The following is a 25,709-nucleotide window of genomic DNA, read 5'->3' on the forward strand; positions in this document are numbered from 1 at the left end:
AAGCATTATGTGTCTCCTTCTTTATGAAGCAGAAGCATGGAAATCCACAACGGAAATTGATAAGATTAACTTGTTCCAAAGTAAATGCCTAGGGAAAAGCTTCAGAATACAATGGAAAGAGTTTCTTGCAACATCAAAAATTCTAACTAAAGCAAACGAAACTAAATAATTTAAAATGGTAAGACGACGATGATGGACATACTTAGGACATGCTTTAAGGATGCCACCAACATGACTTCCACCTGGGAAGAATTCAAGAGGGTGATCTAGAGAAACATTATGCACAACAACGGAGAAAAAATGAAATCCACCAACATGACACTCAGAAGCCTGAACAGACCATCACAAGACCAAAGTACGTGGCAGAAAGTTTTGGACACCCTATGCATATGAGGGTGCAGGAGGATGAACACCATATACATGCTATGGGTGAAATGGGGCTAGGATTCCCATGCTATGTCTTTGTAAAAATGGCCTTGTCAGATGCAGAATCCAACTGGTTGATTACTGATACCTCTGACTATATGAGGTCACAAATGCACAGATCATAACTGGGAAAACCATAAAAAAACCTGAACACCACAAACCTTTATTAAAGCACTAACACTTTAAGAACTACACTCAAAATAGATGCTTGCACATTTTGAGTGGTTAACTTTTGGCCTGTCTCTCTTCCTGAACCCTGAGTCATTTCATTATGATATAAACACAGGCCTTGTCAAGGAAAGTTTAGGCTGGATTGGGACTCAGGAGATCTGGGTTGGAATTAAGGCTCTGCCTCCTATATGGCCTTGGGAAAGTTGCTTGGGGTTTGTTTTTCGTAAGTGCAGAACACCCAATGCCTCCATCTGAAGTTGTGGGTGCTGAGCACTCTTACATGTCAGGGCTTTAAGCTTTCTGTACCTCAATTCCCCACTTGCAAAATGGGGATTGAACACCTCTCTACCTCACAGGGATGCTATGAGGATAAATTCATTAATGTTTATATTAGTTTTTAGCAAGCCAGTTGAATTGCTGTGATGCCACAGAATCTGTTTCATCACGTGTGCTTACATTTGTGTTTGACTCACTCTTTCTGTAGAACAGTTTGCTGTGTTATATTTGTGGCAGGCTCTAACTAAAGCAGTGATGTATCTGTACAGTGCTAATTCATAGGTCTAAGCACCAGACAAGCATATTTTAGCTGCATTTCAGAAATATTAAGTTTCTGTACATTATAATTTGTGATGTAAAACTGTTCTTTTACAAACAAGTGGTAAGTGCTGTATTCCAAGCACCACCTACAAAAGCCCTTTCTTCTGTTCTAGGGTTGCCATAGCAACAAGTGTGGAGCCCTGGCATTTTGCTATGTCATTATTCATTACAAATGCAAAGGTCTGGGGAATTGGGAGCAGATATTAGCTGCTCTTCATGTCTTTACAAAGCATTTTACTGTGAATTCATCTGGCTAACCTAAAGCTGTTCCTATGGGAACATGGAAAGCACCTAATGTTAGTGCAATATGTCACCATATTTTTTACTGCGCAAATGCTTTTTTTGTGGATGCTTTGTTAAGTCATCGTGCCGCCAATAGTAACAAGAGATAGGGGGCACGATTCTGAACTCACCAACACCTAGGCATCTTTACTGATTTCACTGGTGTTAATCCTGATTTACACTGGTGTTGAGTGAGACCACAGGCAAATCCTTTCGTCTTCTGCAGATAAGAGGTAGGGTATGCAAACAAACCTACTTCCTACATTAACAAAATCATTACCATCTGACTACTGGAGAAGTCAGACAACTAAAGTCTAGTTCTTCTATACTGAATTTTTGAGTTTGTAATTAAAATGTCCACCTTGAAAAATTGAACCTGTGTTCTTTTCATATGTGTCCATAGGATAACTGTAAGCTATCAGAAAGGTAAACAGAGTGGTAATCTTCTTTTCTGGTGGAGAGTTGATTTTTCTGGCAATTCTCTGTGTTAGCACAGGATTTCTGGTTCAATATTTATTTAATTTCTCTTGGATTGGTGGGGCAATATGTAGGGTATGTAGCTATGATTCTTCTTCAAGTGATTGCTCACGTTGATTCCAATCAGGTGGGCGCGCGCGCCGCGTGCACGGTCATCGGAAACTTTTCCCCTCAGCAGCTCCTGTCAGGTTGGCCAGGGAGCCCCCTGGATTGGCGCCCTCATGCCGCTCAATATATGACCCTGCTGACCTGACCTCCCCTTCTGTTCCTTCTTACCATCCGTGGCGGCGTTCAAACTACGTTTCGCTTGCTTGCTTGAGAGTGTTCCCTTAGCCATTACGTAGTTCTACACAGTTTTTCTTTTGTTTTGTAGTTAGTTTATTGTGTAGTAGTTAGGATAGTCTTGGTGAGTGGGTTGTTCTCCCCTCACCATGCCTTGGGCTCCAGGGCATGCCTCAAGCCCAAGGATTTAAATCTTGCGGTTAATGCAGGAAACCTATGCCAAACAGCGACCCTCATGACTTGTGCTTGAAGTGTCCAGGGGAGGCGGACCAGTCTGAATGTTGTAAGATCTGCAAGGCTTTCAAGCTGAGGACTAGGAAGGAACGCAACTTCGTTATAAGGCAACTCTTAATGGAAGCTGCACTCCGTCCAGCGGCACCCGACTGCCAACTCCCAGGCCCCAGCTCAGACTGTTGAGTCTGGCACCCAACGACTCTCCGGTGGGGCACCACTTGGTGGAGGATTTGGAACCCTCCTCCATCCCAGATACTTTTGAGGCTGCAAGGGAGCTGATAGAAAGTACTTCACCTCAGCCCCTTGCTGTTAGTGACAAGCCTCTGGCACTGCCTAGACGGGTGCCATCTAGAGGCAAACTTGCAATGATGAGGCCCTCTTCCTTACCAGACCGGCACTGTTCACGGCACCATTCCCAATCTACATCGCCGCAACACCCCCCTGCACCAGTACAAGATTGCACGGCACAGGGAACGCGACGTTCTGTTTCTCCGGCACCGAGGAGTTGGCACTGATCGCGGTTGCCCTCTATGGTCTGGTGCTGAGATTCGGCACCGGAACACAGGAGCCGTTCCCCAGCACTGGACTCGCGGCACCAGTCTAAGTCATGGGAAAGCCGGCACCGATCATCTACATAATCGTCACGGCTCCAATGCTTGACTTCCTCTTCTTGGCACCGACCGCCAGCGCAGAGCTCGTCGGCACTGCCAGGGTCATCACCCTAGGGATCCTCGGACTCTGAGGCCGACTCCTACTGTTCACATCGCAGTAGGTGCAGATTGGACAAGTGCCGGAGGCGCACTCAGTCGACCTTGCAACCACAGTGGACACCCGCTGCACAATGGCCCTTCTGGACTCACCATCAGGCCCAGGGTACCTCTTCCAGGGTTTCTAGGTCCATTACATCGGGGCATCATCCGGCACGGTCAAGGCAGATAGAACCGCCCCTCGTACTACAGAGGCGACACTATCCAGACCATCCCCTCATACTACAGAGGTCAGAACGGAACTGGCTCCAGACCCACCCATATCTGACCAGGCCAATCCACTTGACACCAATGCTACCCAGGACCAACCTGAGCACATGGTGGGCCACAACAACCCTGTACCTCCACTGGCCTCTTCGTCATCTTCGCCTGATGAGGCAGTGGCAGGAGCACCGCTTCAAGTTCTCCGCCCATTGACTATAGGGCCCACCAGGACCTACTCCGCTGCATTGCCCGTAATATGGGCCTACAGGCGGATGAAGTCATTGTGTCAGAGGACCCGGTGGTGGACATTCTTGCTCCAGAGGGTCCTTTCAGAGAGTTGTTGCTGGTTATGAAAACTATTTGTAACAATTATAATACTCTATGGCAGACTCCAGCCTCCATTCCGCCCACTGTCAGGAGTATGGAAAGGAAATATTTTGTTTCCTCCAAGGGTTATGAATTCTTGTTCTCCCGTCCACACCCTTGCTCCCTGGTGGTCTGAGTGGTGAATGAGAAGGAGCGCCAGGGGCAACAGGCACCTGCTCCCAAAGCCAAAGAGGCCAAATGGATGGACCTTTTTGGCAGAAAAATTTATGCCGCAGGGGAGTCTACAGCTAAGGATAGCTAACCAGCAAGCTATCCTCTGCAGGTATAATTTTAATTCGTGGAACTCCATGTCTAAATATAAGGAGCTATTCTCCACTGAGTCAAAGGCTGAGTTCTCGGCTCTGGTCGAGGAGAGGAAGGCAGTTGCCAGGACATCCCTGCAGGCCTCACTCGACTTGGCCAACTCTACGGCATGTGCCATCGCCTCAGGGGGGTCATGAGGAGAACAGCGTGGCTCCAAGCTTCCAGGCTTCCACCGGAAGTTCAGCAGACCCTGCAGGACCTTCCCATCGAGGGCGCAGGGATGTTTTTGGACCAGATAGACTCGAGGCTTCACAGCCTCAAAGACTCGAGGGGAACAATGAAATCTCTGGGGATGCACACACCTGCTACCCAGAAAAAGCCCTTCAAGCCTCAGCCCCCACAGCAGCAGCAGCAGCAATACCAACCTCACCTGAGGCAGGATACATACCACTGTAGGGGCAGGAATTCCAGGCGTAGACTCTCCAACCCTCCCTCAGGCCAAGGGCAGGGACTGACCAAGCCATCGTCGGGATCCAAGTAAGGGTTTTGAAGGGACCCCCGAAGATAGCATACCAGCCACCACTAAGGATCCTTCCCCCCATTTTTTGAACCGTCTATCCCACTTCTACCATGCATGGTCCCATACAACATCGGACTACTGGGTTCTTCGTACGGTAGAAGTGGGATATTATCTCCAATTCTGCTCTTCCCCTCCCTTCTACCCCCCTTCCCTGTCCCTCTTCAGGGACCCCTTTCATGAGCAACTCCTTATCCAGGAGGTGCAGGTGCTCCTCACCATAGGGCAGCGGAGGAAGTTCCTCAGGAGCTATTGGGAAAGGGATTCTATTCCCATTATTTCCTAATCCCCAAAGCAAAGGGGTGTCTCAAACCCATCTTAGATCTGCGAGGACTCAACCAATTCTTGATAAAGCTAAAGTTCCGCATGGTCTCCATAAGCACAATTATCCCTTCCCTGGATCTGGGGGACTGGTACGCTGCCCTCAACATGAAAGACACATACTTTCATATAGCCATCTGGCTACCCCACAGACATTTCCTGAGGTTTGTTGTCGACCTCATACATTATCAGTTCACAGTGCTCCCATTTGGGCTATCAACAGCCCCTCAAGCGCACACAAAGTATATGTCCGTGGTCATGGCTTTTCTTCGAAAGAGGCAGGTGAAGGTGTATCCCTACCTCAATGACGGGCTGCTGTGGGGACATCCTAGGAAGCAGGTGGAGTCCCATGTCTGGTTAGTCAGAGAGACCTTCCAGACACCAGGTCTCTTCCTCAATGTGGACAAATCAACATTGTCACCCACCCAATGAATAGAATTCATTGGGGCAGTGCTGGACTTGGTTCAGGCAAGAGCAATACTACCAGATACTACACTGGACCAGAGTCCAAATTCCAAACATTGTCATACGTCATTCAGACTCTCAGACAATCCCCACCACTACTGCAAGGACATGCCTCAGCCTACTGGGGCACATGGCAGCATGCACCTATGTGGTCAGCCATGCCAGGCTAAGGCTCAGGCCATTCCAGGCATGGCTCACCCCACTTATCACCTGGGTCAAGACAGTTTAGACTCGGTAGTAACAGTACCATCATGAGTCTTAGATACCCTAGGCTGGTGGTTAGACCCTTGCATGGTCTGCAAAGGAGTCCCTTTCACCACCCCTCAACTGTCCATGACCTTAGTAATGGATGTGTCAGACCTGGGTTGGGGGGTACACCTAGGAGACCTACAGACTCAGGGCAGGTGGTCGCAGTCCAAGATCTTGCTCCACATCAATATAAAGGAACTCAGAGATGTGAGACTAGCCTGTCAGACCATATTGCAAGGTCAGTGTGTGGCGGTGATGACTGACAATACCACCCCCATGTTTTACATAAACAAGTAGGGCACAGCCCGCTCCTCCCCTCTCAGTCAGGAGGCTCTCCACCTGTGGGAGTTTTATGCCACTCCATTCACCTGGAGGCATCCTATCTCCCTGGAGTACAGAATGAGCTTACGGACCACCTCAGCAGGTCATTCCGCAACCACGAGTGGTCCATCTGTCCGGACGTCATACATTCCATCTTTCAAAGGTGGGGGTTTCCCCGGGTAGACCTATTCGCCACCAGGAGCAACAGGAAGTGTCCAACGTTTTGCTCCTTCCAAACACACAGTCCAGGCTCTATCTCAGACACGTTCATGATGCACTGGGGAACGGTCTACTGTATGCCTTCCCACCCATACCACTCATCCACAAGGTTCTCCTCAAGATCCGCAGGGACAAAGCGGATGTAATTCTGCTCACTTCAGCATGGCCACACCAACATTGGTACACCATGCTTCTGTCAGTGAGCAGCCCCATCACACTGCCGCTCCTTCCCGATCTGATTACACAGGACCATGGTTGCCTCCTTCACTCAGACCTCCAGTCCCTCCATCTCATGGCTTGGAAGCTTCATGGTTAAAGCCACATGCTAATGCACAGGAGCAGAGGTTCTACTCCTTAAATGTACAGAGCACGCTAGTGTTCTACATTGAGCGCACAAAGCCTTTCAGAAAGTCAAACCAGCTGTTTGTAGCAGTGGCAGACCAAATGAAAGGTCTTCCGGTCTCCTCACAATGCATCTCTCCCTGGATTACAGACTGTATCAGGACATGTTATGACCTCTCCAAGGTCCCAGCCCTGGCTATAACGGCCCACTTGACAAGAGCGCAATCCTCATCCGCCGCTTTCCTGACCCAGGTACCCATCCAAGAGATCTAAAGAGCAGCGACCTGGTCCTCGGTGTACATGTTTGCCATCCACTATGCCATCACCCAGCATGCTAGAGACAATGCAGCTCTTGGTAGTGCGGTGCTCCAGTCAGTGATTCATTAACTCCGACCCCTCCCCTGTGAGAGAGTTTGGGAGTCACCTGATTGGAATCGTGAACAAGCACTCAAAGAAGAAAAGACGGTTACTCGCCTTCTTGTAACTGTTGTTTTTTGCGATGTGTTGTTCACATCCATTCCCACCCTCCTTCCCCTCTGTCGGAGTAGCCGGCAAGAAGGAACTGAAGGGAAGTCAGGTCGGCAGGGTCATATATTGAGGGTGCCATTCCAGGGGGCTCCCTGGCCAACCTGACAGGAGCTGTTAAGGGAAAAAGTTTCTGACGACTGTGCACGCAGCGTGCCACACCTGATTGGAATGGACATGAACAACACATCTCGAAGAACAACAGTTACGAGAAGGTAAGTAACTGTCTTTTCTGTTTAGTTTGTACTGGACCTTTAAATGTAAGAATTCTGCCTGACTGCTTGTCAGCTGGACTCCAGAGTATTTATATTTGTTAGTTTCCTTTAATCTCTGAAGTACAAATTTTACTTTGAGTGTTTGGAAAAAATTCTTATGCTCTGCTCTGCATTGCAGCAACACCCCTCTAGACAAAAAGAGCTAAAAATAACTCTATTCAGAGTCAGTCATTTCCAGTCCCACTACATTTCCTGGAGTGGACTAAGAAGCAATTCTCAAGTCATTCAAAAGTTCTCTCTTCCCCCAGAGAATGATACTGCTTCTGCAGCGTTCCAGATTCCAGCAGTCCACGAAGAAAAGGGCTCATCCTACATTGCAGCACATTTCATTGCCAACAGAATGCTGGGTCAGCCCTATTTCATTTCTTTTAAAACCAGTCTGTTAGCAAATGATTCAAAGCAGTTCTGAAAATACATGTATTGCTATCAGTAGTACTGAACTTAATATACAAGGCGCTTCTATAGTTTCCTTCCTAAATCCACCCTGGAGTTATTACGTCAATACAAGAAAGGAAGAGGTAGTAAATCAAAATTCCATCCAATTATGTGCAAAGCACAAGTTATAATGGAACACATTACCATTAATAAATATAAACTTAAAGTGACAACTATGCACTATTTATGTATCAGTTTCTAAATAGCTGAACGTTTTTAATGCTAAGTGAAGCAAACAGCTAAAGAAGTGCTAGACCCTTCTCTCTGTCTCTCCCACACCCCATCCCCCTCACTCCCAAATTCACATTTTCAAAAATATATTTCATTCACCCTGGGCTTTATTGTATCATCTGCTTTTAAGAGGCACTCCTTATGGATTGCAGTTGGGAATTCTGCTTAAAAAATGATGGTATTGTAATGATAGCTAAGCTGGAACTCTGGAGTAGAAACCAAAGTTACCCATAGTGTTGTATGTAATGAACCTTAACAGCAGAAGGACACGGCTTGCACTTGGAGCTAAGCAGGCAAGCCAGCAACAGCTATCTGTACAGTTCTCAAAAATAAGTTAAGTAAATTGCTTACTGTTTTTAAAAGTCTCCAGTATGTTATTTTATGTTAGCAACAGCTATTACAGTACTATGTGGCCCATGAACAGGCTTAAATCAGCACATGCTTGAATTCTTATCAAGAAAAACCTGTTTTTGTAAGGTTATCAAAGTTCAAGAAAGAAAAATTTAGCAAATAAAAGCTATGTAATATTAATTAGTGTGTGTAAACATAACTGAAATAATATATATATATATATACACACACACACTACATTTTTGCATAGTTCCTAGCACAATGGACAATTTAATCCTGTACAAGGAACTATACAAAAACATAGAAAGACAGTCACTGCACCTCATGGAATTTACAATCTAAATTCCCAGTTCTGTGAGGAGCTCTGTGTGGGCATCAGGGTCCATTCATTGGAGAAACAGGGCCTATGAGCTAAATTCTGAGGGCCATATTTTCAAAGATATTTAGATATCTAAAGATGCAGATAGGGGCCGAATGGGATTTTCAAAATGGCCTCAAATTTTTCTGACAAATAGATTATTTGCTATAATATGCAGTTTCAGGTCAACCAACACTATTTGCAGATTTGGTCAAGTTTGCCAAACAGTTTTTGACTAAACCGAAAAAGTCAAAACCTTTTGTGGTGGCTGCTGATAGTGGCACCACCTCCCTTATAAACTTTAATCCAGTGGTTAGAGCACTCACCTGGGATGTGGGAGACCCCAGTGCAATTCTTCCCTCTGCCTCATGAAGAGAAGGAATTTGACCTTGGGTCTCCTGCATTGCAGGTGAGTGCCCTAGCCAAAAGATTATAGAATATTCTGCCATGGGGTTTTCTCAATCTCTCCCCTTGAAGCCGTTCTACTATTTATAAATAAATAAACAGTCATCAGAATAGGGATTTGACCTCACGTCTCCTACATACCAGGTGAGTTCCCTAATTACCAGGCACTATCTCCAGCCAAATGACTATCCATTGTCATCATGAATGACTACAAATAGGCTTGGATTAGATTTTTATTGGTAAATGTCTACTTCACTGTACACAATCAAAAAATGACAAAAAATTCCATCAATAAATCATCAAAATTTACAGATAAGCAAAGTTAGAAAAATTATGCTTGTGAACTTATTGGAGTTCAAATTAAGGATATTTACATTGAATATTTTGACATGATGTTGAAGATTTGCATTTGAACAGTCAGAACTTTATAACAGTTTTAACTTTTTCTATCTCAATGTCTACCATCCTTAAATAATTATTGGTTTCAGAGTAGCAGCCGTGTTAGTCTGTATTTGCAAAAAGAAAAGGAGTACTTGTGGCACCTTAGAGACAAACAAATTTATCTGAGCATAAGCTTTCGTGAGCTACAGCTCACTTCATCGGATGTATCCAATGAAGTGAGCTGTAGCTCACGAAAGCTTATCCTCAAATAAATATTTTAGTCTCTAAGGTGCCACAAGTACTCTTTAAATAATTGTCTGACCCCATCCATTGCTGGACCCACAATTATGAAAATTTAAATAGATAAACATTTTTAAGAAGCTTAAACCCCACAATATGGCACACCTGTGAAAATTTAAATTGATAAAAATCAGGGAAAAAATGCTTAAAAATAAATATTGATATTATCTGTCAAAATTATAACAGAATCCCCCCGCCCAAAATTCTGCCAAGCCTAACTATGAGTTGCCACTATAAATGACAATGGATAGCCACACATCCCAGATAAGTGCTTACCCACCACACCTTCTTTTCCCCATCTACTTTTCCTTCCTTTTCTCAAAACGTCTGAAAGTCGAAACAAAATTTGTCAGGTTGAAATGTAACATTTTAACATTAGTGTCATAAATATAAAGGGAAGGGTGACAACCTTTATGTATGCAGTAACATCAAATCCCTCCTGGCCAGAGATACAGAATCACTTACCTGTAAGGGCTAAACAGTTCAATTAACCTAGTTGGCACCTGACCAGAAGGACCAATGGGGAAAGAAGATACTTTCAAATCTGGGCGGGGGAAAGGCTTTGTTTGTGCTCTTTGTTTTGTTCCCTCTCAGGACAAAGAGAAACCAAACAGGTAAACCAGCTCCTAAAAAAATCCTGAAATGATGCATCTAAAATTACAGAAATTGTAAGTAATAGCAAGGAAATGCATTAGATTATCTTTTGTTTTAGCTTGTGAATTTTCCGTATGCTAAGAGGTAATTTTACTCCTGTTTCGTAACTGGGAAGTAGTCAGAGGGAAATCCTCTGTGTTTTAAATCTTTTTATTTACCTTGTAAAGTTACCTTCCATCCTGATTTTGCAGTTGTGATTCTTTTACTTTTTTTTTAAATAAAATTCTTCTTTTAAGAATCTGATTGATTTTCGGTGTCCTAAAAAGCAGAGATTTGGTTTGTGCTTACTTTGTTAACCTATTGGTTGGTATATTATTCTCAAGCCTCCCCAGGAAAGGGGGTGAAAGGGCATGGGGGGGATATTTTGGGTGGGGATAGGGCTCCAAGTGACCACTCCCTGAATGTTTGTTTAAATCACTTGGTGGTGGCAGCAATACCAGGAAAGGAATTTGTGCCTTGGGGAAGTTTTTAACCTAAGATGGTGGAATATAAGCTTAGGGGGCCTTTCATGCGGGTCCCCACATCTGTACCCCAGAGTTCAGAGTGGTGAGGGAACCTTGACAATTGGCAAAATGTTTTGTTTTTACTTGAAATTTTTTTGACATTTTGAGTTACTGAAAAACTAAATAAAAGTGTTTAGTTTGATCCAAAACATAACTTTTTTCTGATTTTTTAAAATTGTCAATGAACGAAAAAAATCCCTTATTCACTCAGCTCTAGCCCTAAGAGCTTAGCTGAATCAATCAAATTTTCTAAAATTCACACAGTAGCTTTTAAGTGAAAAATGATTTCACGTGGATGTATTAACTGACAAATTTACAGTTATATGAGCAAACATGCAGTCCATGTAACAAAGTAATATGTGCACTGGAAATACAATGTGTGAAAGTCACCAGGGCCTGATGAAACACATCCTAGAATACTCAGGGAGCTGACTCAGGAGGTATCTGAGTCATGGAAGATATAAGGAGATCTTTGACTCAGGAGGTATCTTTGAAAAGTCATGGAAGAGAGATTCCAGAGGACTGGAAAAGAGCAAATATAGTAACAATTTATAAAAAGGGAAATAAAGACAACCCAGGGTTTTATAGATCAGTCATCTTAACTTCAGTACCCAGAAAGATAATGGAGAAAATAGTTAAGCAATCAATTTGCAAACATCCAGAAGATAATAAGGTGATAAGAAACAGTCAGCATGGATTTGTCAAGAAGAAATTGGGTCAAACCAACCTAATAGCTTTCTTTGAAAGGGTAACATGCCTTGTGGATAGCGGGGAAGTGGTAGATGTTGCATATCTTGACTTTCATAAGGCTTTTGATACTGTCTCACATGGACCTTCTCATAAACAAACTAGGGAAATATAACCTAGATGGAGCTATGATAAGGTGGGTGCATAATCGGTTGGAAAACTGTTCCCAGAGAGTAGATATCAGTGGCTCACAGTCAACCTGGAAGGGAATGTCAAGTGGGGTCCTGCAGGGATCAGTTCTGGGTCTGGTTCTGTTCAGCATCTTCATCAGTGATTTAGATAATGGCACAGAGAATACACTTATAAAGTTTGCAGATGATACCAACCTGGGAGGCGTTGCAAGTGTTTTGGAGGTAGGATTAGAATTCAAAATGATCTGAAATGATGAAATTCAATAAGGACAAATGCAAAGTACTCCACTTAGAAAGGAACAATCAATTGCATACATACAAAATGGGAAATGACTGCCTAGAAAGGAATACTGCGGAAAGGGATCTGGATCTGGGGTCATAGTGGATCACAAGCTAAATATGAGTCAAGAGTGTAATGCTTTTGCAAAAAAAGCAAACATCATTCTGGGATGTATGAGCAGGAGTGTTGTAAACAAGAACCGAGAAGTAATTCTTCTGCTCTACTCTGCACTGATTAGGCCTCAACTGGAGTACTGTGTCCAGTTCTGGGTGCCATGTTTCAGGAAAGATATAGACAAACTGGAGAAAGTCCAGAAAAGAGCAACAAAAATGATTAAAGGTCTAGAAAACATGACCTGTGAGAGTAGATTGAAAAAATTGGGTTTGTTTAGTCTGGAGAAGAGAAGACTGAGAGGAACATGATAACAGTTTTCAAGTGCATAAAAGGTTGTTACATGGAGGAGGAAGAAAAATTGTTCTTGTTAACTTCTGAGAATAGGACAAGAAGCAATGGGCTAAACTTGCAGAAAGGGTGGTTTAGGTTGGACATTAGGAAAAACTTCCTAACTGTCAGGGTGATTAAGCATTGGAATAAATTGCCTAGGGAGGTTGTGGAATCTCCATCGTTGGAGATTTTTAAGAGCAGGTTAGACAAATACCAGTCAGGGATGGTCTAGATAATACTTATTCCTGCCATGAGTGCAGGGGCCTGGACTAGATGACTTCTCACGGTCCCTTCCAGTCTTACAATTCTATGATTCTATGATAATGGCACTCATTTCCTCCACTCATGGTGCATGGTGTTTTAGCATGCTGGGTCATGATTTCCCAAAACACAATGCACACTGCTGCTTCTCTTGCTGACATAATGGGGAATAAATATCTATACACATACTACTGCACTACCCAGGAGCTAGATGCTATGAACCACAGGTGCTCAGATATTAGTACTAGATAGATTAGATAGCATAAGGCAAGATGTCACTGTTAGGATATAGATATTCAGGACTGTCTGTAAAGGCCTGTACTCTAAGAATTTTAGGTGTATTCCTATCACTTGGCTAGTTCTAGAGGTATAAAAAAATCAAAATCACTGTCTGCCAGCGTAAGGTCCTTCTTTGTAGCATGGGGCACGGGTCACTTGAGTGAGGATTCTCTGCTCCTTGAAGTCTTTAAACCACGATTTGAGGACTTCAATAGCTCAGACATAGATGAGGTTTTTCGTAGGAGTGGGTGGGTGAGATTCTGTGGCCTGTGTTGTGCAGGAGGTCGGACTAGATGATCAGAATGGTCCCTTCTGACCTTAGTATCTATGAATCTATGAATCTTACTGTGACAATCTGAGGCCCCGTTTTAGGCTAAGGCCTTTGGCTAAGCAGCAGGGGCAGCCATAAGCTGGGAAGCGACCGGTCACCTCCTCACATTCCAAACTAGTCACATTGAAATAAGGTGCTATTGGGCTGTTAGGATACAGTCCTGTCCTGATAATGCCTGTCGCCTCCAGAGAAAGGGAAGTGCCTAGAAGATGTAAAAGGAAACTTAGTTTGATAGCATCCTCTCTGGCAAGAACTCACTTATCAATAGCTGGGATGTGAAATACTCACTTCTGTATTGTTTTGTCATTATAGTTCCCACTTTGCCATTGTTTGTCTGTATAATCTCTGTCTGGTTCTGTGATTGTTTCTGTCTGCTGTATAATTAATTTTGCTGGGTGTAAACTAATTAAGATGGTGGGATATAATTGGTTACATAATCATGTTACAATATGTTAGGATTGGTTAGTTAAATTTCAGGAAAATGATTGGTTAAGGTATAGCTAAGCAGAACTCAAGTTTTACTATATAGTCTGCAGTCAATCAGGAAGTAGGTGGGCGAGTGGGTGGAGATGGCAACAGGGAATGGGGGTGGGGAAACTGGAATCATGTTTGGCTAAGGGCAGGAATTGGAACAGGGACACAGGTGTAAGGCTCTGTGGTGTCAGAGCTGGGAAGGGGGACACTAAGGGAGGAAACTGGAATCATGCTTGCTGGAAGTTCACCCCAATAAACATCGAATTGTTTGCACCTTTAGACTTCGGGTATTGTTGCTCTCTGTTCATGCGAGAAGGACCAGGGAAGTAAGCGGGTGAAGGAATAAGCCCCCTAACAGTCACCAGCGCCTGAGAAGGGATCATGATGCATTCTGGAGGTGGCATCTGGAGTATAGTGTTGAGCTTATTGTATACTATTTTAGCTATTAAGTTATAAATCCAGCTGGCATCTTCTCAAAATTGCACAGCCTGGGAACAATTATCTCCGAGTCCATGTAATTTCACATGAAGCTTAATACAATGACAAGCATATAATTTTACATACACATATACCAATACCACTGTAAATATATACAATATCATGTGCATGCAAATTTGTAACCATGTTTACAATTTATCTTCTTACACTTGTTCTTACCTGCTTCAGAACTGGTACATTCTTGAACTGCACTTACTGAACTAGGGGGCAAAACGTCATCATCAAAACTGATAAGATCTCCTTCCCCAACTGGTTTACTTTGCAAAGTACATGTTGAGAGATTTGTTGGAGCTGATGACTCTCTCAGGGACTTGAAAGCTGGTGCTTGGGCAGCTACCGGGAGACTGGGATCAGCGATGACTGGTTTTAGTAAGGTCGAATGTGGGGCAGGACTTTCTACAGAAAGAGACTTTTTAGGAACGAGTGGCCTTGGAGCAGGAACTGGAAATTTCTTGTGTCCATCATTGTTCTCTGAAGCTGACCCATTCCTTGCATCAAGCAAATTAGTACTAGTACTTTTTACAAGGCCATGTTTTGGTTTCTTTGGCAATTCAGGTTTGGTTATGACATTGCTCCCGGCTTCTTGAGGTTGAGGGTACCATTTCCTGGATGCAGCTTTTTGTGTGTTTTCTGTCCATGAACCTGACTCTCCTGAAGCTCTCCTGGCCCCTAGCTCTGGTTTTGGAGCTACTATTGGCTTCTTTGCAGAAACAGTTGGTCTTGGGACAAATGACCGTGGAGCAATTTCTGGTTTCTTTGATAATCCTGAGATATCAGAATTTGCTTGGGATTCAAAAGCTTTGATCCTTGAACCAATGCTATTTTGGCTTTTTTCTGTATTCATACTGTTCATCACCATGTGATTGTCCAATAAGCTATTATCTAAGAGGGATACTGGCTGACTTGGAGATGGCTCCCTTTCAGCTCGAGGCAGTCTCAGTTCTTCTTGATTGTCTTGTGATTTGATTTGAATATCTCTGACCACAGGTCTGAGATTGCCTTTTGATCTTGGTTTTGGCAGTGGACCTGTCACATTACTGGGATTTTCTTGGCACTTCCATTCTTCAGACACTTCAGAGACAACTAAGGGAGCCTCATTTTCTTGAGAATTGCTATTTAAAAGAGGTCTGGGAGGTTTGAGAGGACTTTGCACTGCTGACAGAAAAGAGAAGCTTTCAAATTGTATTCTGACACATTTTAAACACAAATTTACTTTGTCATTTGGTCTTGCTAACCATTCTGACTGAAAATCCACCAACTATTTCCACTTAGAACTCACTGTTTCTTGTGTTACATTTGTCATTCTTCCTTTTTCCAGGGGACAAAAATACATTGCACTCCAGAAAGGAATTGATCTTTGCACAAATGCATAGAATTTACAAGTAATAGGTCCAAAATTATTTTGCTGGCTTGCAGCACTTTCATTTTAACATACTCAAAGATCCATCAAATAAAGAAAAATATTTTTTTTAAAATGTTTCATGACATTGAGGGTTTCCCAGCACTGGCTAGAACAAGGAATAGTACAGCAGCTTCTCCAACCAGCTTTGCGGACATCTCAGTCCTGACCTACAACTTCCCTGCTTTTCCATTAATTTTTTTCAGATTCTCTGGCCAAAAAGGATTGCCAGTACAGCTAGAATGGAAAAATACTTGTAATGATTTTGTGGGGGGGCAAAAAATTAAATGCATTATAGCCTAGGATGATATTAAAGAACAACACATCTTTACTTTTGACCCAGACCAGAATGGAATATCAAGTCATCAGAGGTAAGAAGCAAATGCAGTAATTCATAGCAGCACTTAGTACATAAATGAAATATTTTATTGGATGTAGACAGGATTAAATTGATTTTTAAAAGTATACCCAGAACACAATCTGTAAAATCTTTGATAATATGAAGTCCATAGATCATTTACCTGGAACAATTTCAGATTCACAGAGAGTAGGTAGGTTGTTTTTTACATTACTTCTTGGCAAATGGCTGATTATTTCCTCTGGAAAATCAGTCTGTGTTGCAGACGTAGCAGTGCATCTAGAAGCAGCAGCAGCATTATTGTTATTTGTTGTATTGACTTGCACTTGGTTAATTTCTTTTATCACCTGCTCATAAGATGGTGGAAGCTACAAAATAAAAAAGATAAAAATTTTAATTTCTCCATATATGAAAATTAAAAAAAACCCCTATATGAATTCAGAAATGCTACACTGACATGTACAACAAAAATACAAAAAAACCCATAGTAGTTCTCTTTTAAGAGGACAATGAGTTCTGGTGCTGTTATTGTTTCTCTTTGCACTTTAAAATTAACATGAATTACACACGTAATGTAAATATGTCCATTATCTGCTCACCTCAGTTGGAACAAGCTCATTTGTCCTCCAGTTAGCCTGGGAAGGAGGAGGGAATCCTAATCCCTGTGGAGTGACATTTCCACCTGGAAACCAGGAGGATGGTCTGAGAGGCTCAGCAGCAACTATTGTAATCTCAGGACGTCTGCAAAGAAACATAATAACGGTGATGTGCAGGAGAGGGAAAGAATGACTGACTAGCAAGTTTTACAATAATGATTTAAATAAACACTAAAATAATATGTTTTTCTAGTAGTTTCAGTTCTATTCCTGAATTTGCAAAGATGCCTTGTATGATTTCATACAGTCACTTAACCTTTCTGGCCCCAGTCAAGCAAGCACTCAGGGTCCCCATTCAGCAGAGCACTTAAGTACATGCCTACCTCTAAGCAAAAGAGAAACTCTATTGACTACAACAGGATTATTCATATACTTCAAGTTAGGCATGTGCTCAGGGCCAACTTTACCGTTTTTGCTGCCCCAATCAGCACATCTGAAGACGGAAGCTGTCGCCGAATTGCCACCATGGTAGCCTGCAGACTAAAGCTGCTGCTGAATTGCTGCGGCAGCAGCCTGAGGAAAGAGGCTGTGCCGAATTGCCGCTGCCGCGGAAAGACGAGACACCACCCTGACGGCACACAGACTGCTGCCCCTTTCACAGTGCTGCCCCAAACACCTGCTTGGAATGCTGGTGCCTGGAGCCAGCGCAGCATGTGCTTAAGTACTTTACTAGAAGGGGTCTTTGTGTTTCAATTTTCCCATAAGTAAAATGGTATAAAGTGGTTTGGGAATCTTCTGATGAAAGGCACTAATAAATGCAAAGCATTATTATTAACTACTGTGTAGAAATAATGCAAGGCAACAAAACAAATTTAAGATTTTTTTTTTAATTAAAATGTCTTAGCCCAGATAGTGCAAGGATTGGGCTAAATTTATACTTTTTCACCTGTTCAGCCCAGCAAGAAAACAAATTGCAACATTCATGTCACAATTTTTAATTCATATTTATTGATTTGATTTGATTTGATTTTGTGGCACATTACATGTAGAACATGTTGAAACTGCAACAAACTTTTTGTGAATATTTAGGCTAATTTTTTTAATGAATTTACTTCAGCCGTGCTATTTGTATTCATTTCCTGAGATTATTTACAAGACTGAGTTTTAACTAACATGAATACTCACAGAAAGCCAATTGAAGGCTACACAAGTGAATTTTCATGCTGGGAGTTTTTGTGTACTAATCTAATCAGAAAACAAAAACATCACTATGTTATATATCTGACCAATTACAACTATTCTTAGTTTGAATACAGAATATTGAATATTCATGGAGAATTGTTCATATTGAATCCCACAGTTTTAAAATTCACAAAAAGATTATAAGTAATTTGGAGTGAAGACCAAATCTGAGGAAAAGAGGCTAAAGTTTTCAACCAATTAATTTGTTCAAATTTATGGCCATGGATCAAATTACTGCTGTTTTCTTTATTTTTGTGTATGCCGTTGTTCACATGTGATTCTAGGATCACTTATGCTGCCCCTCCTAAATACATTTAATAAACAGTTTATTCACTTTTCAGAATATCTGGTTGGCAGTGGACAGTTCTCAACATCATTAATAATAATACTAAATGTTACCACACTGCACTGGTTACCTACTAACAAGTGGGAGAAGGTGGGGGGAATTTAATGTGCTGATTTAGAAAGCCTTACCTGGTTTGGTTTTTTGATACCTAAAGGATTGTCTATATGGAGAATTTTAGGAAAATCTCCCACCAGTGCTAAAGCAAGGGTAATCAAACCTCAAACTCTGTGGGGCAGAGACTGTCCTTTTGTTATATTTGTGAACAATGCTTAGCACAATGGGGCCCCAATCTCTGATTCCAAACTCTAAGTGCTACCACAGCATAAATAATGATAATGCTTCCAAGTATAAATCAATTGCCTACAAGAGTAAAGTATGTATTCCCTATCCCCCAATATTCAGTATTGCACAACTGTGCTCTGTGGAACCTTTCAAGATATTCTGTATAATAAAATATTTTGAGACCCAAACAGTGTTGAGAGGGGGCGGGATCCAGAACATCTCTCTATTGTGAAGCTGTCCATAGAATAAAAAGCTTGGTGAATGCTTTGCTGTATTAATGAGTTGTGTGTCTTTCTTGGCCATTGCGGGATGCTGGATATCTGGCTACATGGACCATTTGCTATGGTAGCTTCTTCTGTCAGTTTGCCATCAGAAAATGCACAATTATATGTTTAAAGGATACTTTTAAAAAGGATAGGAAGGGATAGAATGTCAGCACCCGTTATGACTGGTGAATTGGGGCTCCCTTTCTGAGAAGCTGTAGGGGTCTGTGTGTATTTAAGTTTGTATTTTCAACCTGAAACGATCACCTAAAAATGGAGGCCATACGTTTTTATTAACATTTCAGACCAAAAAAATTCATCTTCTTAAAATCTCATTATTTTAAAAAAAAATTTATTTATTTATTTGGTTCCAGTCATTACTGTTTTCACACAGAAAAATCAGAAAGGAAAAAAAAGCAGAAGAAAAGGACTAAAGTAGGATCCTGACACGGTCAGATAAAATGAACTCTAAAGCCAACTATTAGGATGACGTGGTTGAAATATAAATGACCATGTTATACCTTCTATCTCTCTGCTGTTCGGTATGAGAAGAAGTCCGAGAAGCTATTAAAGTAAAAGAAAGAAAAACAAAGTTAATCTGGACTTATACAGCAACAAAATAAAGATAATAATACTAAAATTCTCACCAAGCTATCATAAATGTAATTGACTGTACACAGCATTTGATCATAAACTACAGATTTCTAAGAATGGCCAGATCTAAATAAAAATTATCTGTATTTAACACAAGAGAAAAATTTTAAAAGCTATTCTTTAGCAATACTTTGAGATTGAAACAGAATATACATATTTACACACACACAGGAGTTCAAGAATCCCCGAAGGCAAGTTGTGTGGTTCAGACAACTTGCAGAGAAAAGAAGGAAAAAATCCAAAACAGTTATCAGAATATTAAATACATATCATTATGCTTAAAACAACATGAAAGCTGTGAAAGAAAAGAACAAAAGCAAGAAAATTAATCAAAGCAAGACTACCACATCCTAACACATACTTTTGTGCCTTTTTGTTTTTCACCACTCCATGAATTAAGAACAGAGTAATAAACCTTAACTCATCTTTTGACAATTTGTTTCCTAGACTTTGTGTAAAAAACTTATATGTTTTTTAGTTCAAACTTTTGGTTTTGGTTTAATAATTTTTTTTTAAAATCTAATCCAATACAAAAGATATTTACCTGAAAAACCTATTTCAATCTGCTGGGTAAATATTTAATAGAATTGTGTGCAGGAGAAATTTACTTAGCATTGCTTATTAAAAAAATTAATCCAATGTCCATTTACCAGAGTTTAAATTCTCGGGCATTTAATTCACACAAATAATGAGACCATTTCTGGGCTAATAGTTATCAACATTTATTTTTTTATAACGACTGCATTTTCAATTTTCACAAGCTCATTAAATCCTCAACTCTCTAATCCTGTATTTGTCATATTTACATTCATTTTTTTTAAAGGCCACACTAACTTTTTAAAATGTGGTTAAATAACCAAAAAAAAAAAATTAACTTTCAGCTGAATCTTTGCATAGCAGATGTGATTTAGGGAGAAGTAAAGTTTATTATGTAAAAAGCTGACAATTGCACCATTATTATGCCATCATAGATTGATAGCTGAAATCAGCAAAGCACCACTTGAAATAGAACAGCATAGTATTTTCACAGACATACCTCTTCCACGGGGCATTTTTGATGTGCACTATTCATGAGTGCTAGAGGAAAAAAAGAAGGGGTTAAAGTAGAGAAAGAGGGTGTGAGGAAGAAAAAGAACAATCCAAGGTTCCTACATGTCAACAGACAAGATTAATTGGATTTTTGTTGTTAGTCACACAAGAATAGTGCAGATTTCAGGGTTTTTTTTAAAAAAACCTCATCGTTCAAAATAAATTATTTTAAAAAATCAAAAGCAATTTAATTGACTTTTTAATTTCTATTCTTGCACTGAATTTAATAGGAGTTTACTTATTGCCTGGCAATGTCATCTTAATTGTGAACAGGAAAACTGAGAAAGAAAGGACCTCTGTACTGTTGATTTCAAATGGGAAAAGCGACATAGTTTGAATGCTCTTTTTAGGTATGTATTAAATGGTGTCTGTTTTGATATAAACTCTCATTTTATTTACTTTATAAACAGATGGGATACAAGATTTGTACATTGATGGTTTGACCCAACTCCTAAAAGTCGGATCAGAATCTTCAATAATATGCATCCTACCCATTCCAAGCTTACCCTTTAACCCCCATGTATGCACAAATATACATTTCCCTTGTTAGATTTCCCTTTCACTAAGAATAGAGAAAACAAGTAAATCTCTCCAACCGGTATGAGACACCTATTTGCAATAAGTGTTTTTATAACCATGCTGGTCTCAGGATATTACTGAAACCAAGTGGGTAAAGTAATATCTTTATTGGAACAACCTCTATTAGTGAGCGAGAGAAGCTTTCAAGCTTTCACAGAGCTCTTCTTCAGGTTTGTGAAATATATTCAGTGTCACAGCTAAATACAAGGTGGAACAGATTGTTTAGGATAAGTAGTTACATATTTCAAGGGACCATTCAAGGTTAAGTGGCACTTTAACACCTCTCCAGTCATGGGGGAGAATAGGGATGAGGCAGGGGGCTGTAAGTGGGTTATAGATTGTTGTAATAAGCCATAAATCCAGTGTCTCTGTTCAGACCTTAATTTTTAGTATCTAGAAAGGTTATGAACTTAAGTTCCCAGGGTCGTCTTTTGAAGGTGTTGTGCAGGTTTCCTTTGAGGATGAGGACTGAGAGGTCAGATATAGAGGGATCACTTTGTGAAAAGTGTTAGCAATAAGTGTTCTACTCTCTGCACTGCCTCTCTATAAGATAGCTGGCAACTGTCTGTCTTGAGAAATCATAGAATCATAGATTTTAAGGTCAGAACGGACCATTATGATCATCTAGTCTGATCTCCTGCACAACGCAGGCCACAGAATCTCATCCACCAACTCCTGTAACAAACCCCTAACTTATGTTTGAGTTATTGAAGTCCTCAAATCGTGGTTTAAAGACTTCAGGGTGCAGAGAATCCTCCAGCAAGTGACCCATACACCACGCTGCAGAGGAAGGCAAAAAACCTCCAGGGCCTCTGCCAGTCTGCCCTGGAGGAAAATTCCTTCCCAACCCCAAATATGGCCATTAGCTAAACCCTGAGCATGTGAGCAAGACTCACCAGCCAGACACCCAGGAAAGAATTCTCTGTAGTAACTCAGATCCCACCCCATCTAACATCCCATTGCAGGCCATTGAGCATATCTACCGCTAATAGTCAAAGATCAATTAATTGTCAAAATTAGGCTATCCCATCATATCATCTCCTCCATAAACTTATCAAGCTTAGTCTTGAAGCCAGATATGTCTTTTGCCCCCATTGCTTCCCTTGGAAGGCTGTTTCAGAACTTCACTCCTTTGATGGTTAGAAACCTTTGTCTAATTTCAAGTCTAAACTTCCCGATGGCCAGTTTATATCCATTTGTTCTTGTGTCCACATTGGTACTGAAATTAAATAATTCTTCTCCCTCCGTGGTATTTATCCCTCTGATACATTTATAGATAGCAATCATATCTCCTCTCATCCTTCTTTTGGTTAGACTAAACAAGCCAAGCTCTTTGAGTCTCCTTTCATAAGACAGATTTTCCATTCCTTGGATCATCCTAGTAGCCCTTCTCTATAGCTGTTCCAGTTTGAATTCATCCTTCTTAAACATGGGAGATCATAACTGCACACAATATTCCAGATGAGGTCTCACCAGTGCCTTGTATAATGGTACTAACACCTCCTTATCTCTACTGGAAATACCTCGCCTGATGCATCCCAAAACCGCATTAGATTTTTTCACAGCCATATCACATTGGCGGTTTATAGTCATCCTGTGATCAACCAATACTCTGAGGTCCTTCTCCTCCTCTATTACTTCCAACTGATGTGTCCCCAGCTTATAACAAAAATTCTTGTTATTAATTCCTAAATGCATGACCTTGCACTTTTCACTATTAAATTTCATCCTATTACTATTACTCCAGTTTACAAGGTCATCCAGATCTTCCTGTACGATATCCCGGTCCTTCTCTATATTGGCAATACCTCCCAGATTTGTGTCATCCGCAAACTTTATTAGCACATTCCTGCTTTTTGTGCAAAGGTCAGTAATAAAAAGATTAAATAAGATTGGTCCCAAAACCTATCCTTGAGGAACTCCTCTAGTAACCTCCTTCCAGCCTGACGTTCACCTTTCAGTGTGATCCGCTGTAGTCTCCCCTTTAACCAGTTCCTTATCCACCTTTCAATTTTTATATTGATCCTCATCTTTTCCAATTTAGCTAATAATTCTCCATGTGGAACTGTATCAAATGCCTTACTGAAATCGAGGTAAATTAGATCCACTGCGTTCCCTTTGTCTAAAAAATCTGTTACCTTCTCAAATAAGGAGATCAGGTTGGTTTAACACGATCTACCTTTTGTAAAGCCATGTTGTATTTTGTCCCAATTACCATTGACCTCAATATCCTTAACTACTTTCTCCTTCAAAAATTTTTCGAAGACACTGCATACTACAGATGTCAAACTAATAGGCTTGTAGTTACCCGGATTGCTTTTTTTTACCTTTCTTAAAAATAGGAACTATGTTAGAAATTCTCCAGTCATACGGTACAACCCTGGAGTTTACAGATTGATTAAAAATTCTTGCTAATGGGCTTGCAATTTCATGTGCCAGGTCCTTTAATATTCTTGGATGAAGATTATCTGGGCCCCCCGATTTAGTCCATTAAGCTGTTCGAGTTTGGCTTCTATGTCAGATGTGGTAATATCTACCTCCATATCCTCATTCCCATTTGTCATCCTACCATTATCCCTGAGCTCCTCATTAAAGACTGAGGCAAAGTGTTTGTTTAGATATTGGGCCATACCTAGATTATCCTTAACCTCCACTCCATCCTCAGTGTTAAGTGGTCCCACTTCTTTCTTTGTTTTCTTCTTATTTATATGGCTATAGAATCTTTTATTATTGTTTTTAATTCCCTTTTAACTCTACATGGCTTTTGGCCCTTCTCACTTTATCCCCACATGTTCTGACCTCAGTAAGGTAGCTTTCCTTGCTAATCCCTCCATCTTCCACTCACTGCTTTTTCTTAATCACCTCTCTGATTATTCATCCAGCTTGGTCTACAACTCCTGCCTATGAACTTTTTTCCCCCCTTCTTGGGATGCAGGTTTCTCATAGTTTCTGCAACTTTGACTTGAAGTAATTCCAGGCCTCCTCCGCCTTTAGATCCACAAGTTTTTCAGTCCAACCCATTTACCTAACTAATTTCCTTAATTTTTTTAAGTTATGGTGGTGTAAGAAATGATGATGTAAGTGCCAAGGCTGTTCAGTGACTATGCATCATACTGCAGTGTTGTGAATGGCTAAAAAGTCCAATTCTCGTGCAACAGATTGTGTAGGGGTGAGGGGCAAGTCCAGAAGATGAAACTGGTGCACTACTGGCACTTAAGGTCTGATGCACTTTCCTCTTTGCTCTACTCCTTTGTGCAACACAGTCCTCCAATGTAGTCTGTTGCTCCCTGTGTTTTCTGGGCTTGCAGTGCAGATGTTGAAAGTTTTCAGCTCGCTCTGGCAAATATTCTTGAACTTGAGCCTACGATGGCCCAGTGACCTTGGAGCATCCACAAGTTCTCCATACAGGAGGTCCTTTGCAATGTGTCTATCATCCATCCAATATAGATGACCAAACCAACAAAAATGTCTCTATTTAAGAATAGTGAATAAATATTAGACTTGGCAATTTTGCTTTCTCAAATACTTTGGTATCAGGGACCTGTATTTGAAATCAAACTAGACAGCAGGTGTGGAAAGTGTTAAGCCTTCTTTCGTGCCTTCTGTAGATAGTCCAGGTCACTATACAGCAGCATGCTCGGGACACACCTTGTGCCATAATCAATGTCTTCTTTAGACTAATGGTTAGACCAAATTTATCACAAGTAACACAAAACTATTGCAAAGTTTCTGGAGTGAAACAAGCCCTGAGCTGTTGGCAAAAAAAAGTTTTAATTCTACTTTTAAACAAGCAATGTTGAAGAGTTTTCCATCTGATCTTGCAAGGCGATGTGTACCCTCGATGCTAGATGAGAAATTTTGATGAATCAGCAGAGCAAAAAATATACCAAAGATTGTTGGTGCCAAAACACATCCTTGTTTGACACTGCTGCAGATTACAATGCTGTCTGGCTGATCGACATGGTACTGGACTGTAGCCTTCATGAAACTATCAAATAAAACTAAGGAGGACCCCGTTATCTCTAGCAACTGAAAAGGACTCTTTCTGCTGAGCAGGTTGAAAGTCATAGTAAAATCTAAGGTCATATAGAAAGATTTTCCTTATTTTTAACGCTTCTCTTACAGTTGCCTTAGTACAAAGATCATGTCAATAGTTGCTATCTTGCATGGATGCCACACTGACTCTCTGGCTATATATGTTCAACAAGAACTTGCAGTCTGTTGAGAATGACCCATGCAAATGTCTTGCCAGCAATGCAAAGAAGAGTGATTCCTCTGTAGTGGTTACAGACCTTCAGGTCTCCTTTATTTTTATACAATGTTATGATCCTTCATATGTTATCATCCTTCATGTCTTGCAGTACACCTCCTTCCTTCCCTCCCTCCTGCCTCAAGCAAGCAAGACACTGTGCAGATATTTAAGCAAATCCTGTCCTCTTTGTGTCAGTACTTCAGCTGGTATTGCATCTTTTCC

The 25,709-nt window shown here is 41.2% G+C and overlaps 1 protein-coding gene across 7 annotated transcripts in view; it reads right to left on the reverse strand.

The window, feature by feature from the left end:
- SH3D19 (SH3 domain containing 19) overlaps nt 1-25,709 on the reverse strand; it is a 140,954-nt gene that overhangs the window by 41,991 nt on the left and 73,254 nt on the right. For 3 of the 7 annotated variants that reach the window (XM_038400496.2, XM_038400495.2, XM_043513128.1), the window contains 5 exons: nt 20,604-20,644; nt 19,435-19,477; nt 16,784-16,925; nt 16,348-16,552; nt 14,587-15,582 (listed from right to left, as the gene is read on the reverse strand). In XM_038400496.2, coding sequence (XP_038256424.1) covers nt 14,587-15,582; nt 16,348-16,552; nt 16,784-16,925; nt 19,435-19,477; nt 20,604-20,619 — 1,402 coding nt within the window. In that variant the 5' untranslated portion in view covers nt 20,620-20,644. The remainder of the gene's footprint in view (nt 1-14,586; nt 15,583-16,347; nt 16,553-16,783; nt 16,926-19,434; nt 19,478-20,603; nt 20,645-25,709) is intronic. The other 4 variants (XM_043513127.1, XM_043513129.1, XM_043513130.1 and 1 more) reach the window with 2 other exon arrangements.

This window comes from Dermochelys coriacea, chromosome 4, assembly GCF_009764565.3.
Source record: "Dermochelys coriacea isolate rDerCor1 chromosome 4, rDerCor1.pri.v4, whole genome shotgun sequence".
Lineage (NCBI taxonomy): Eukaryota > Metazoa > Chordata > Testudines > Dermochelyidae > Dermochelys > Dermochelys coriacea.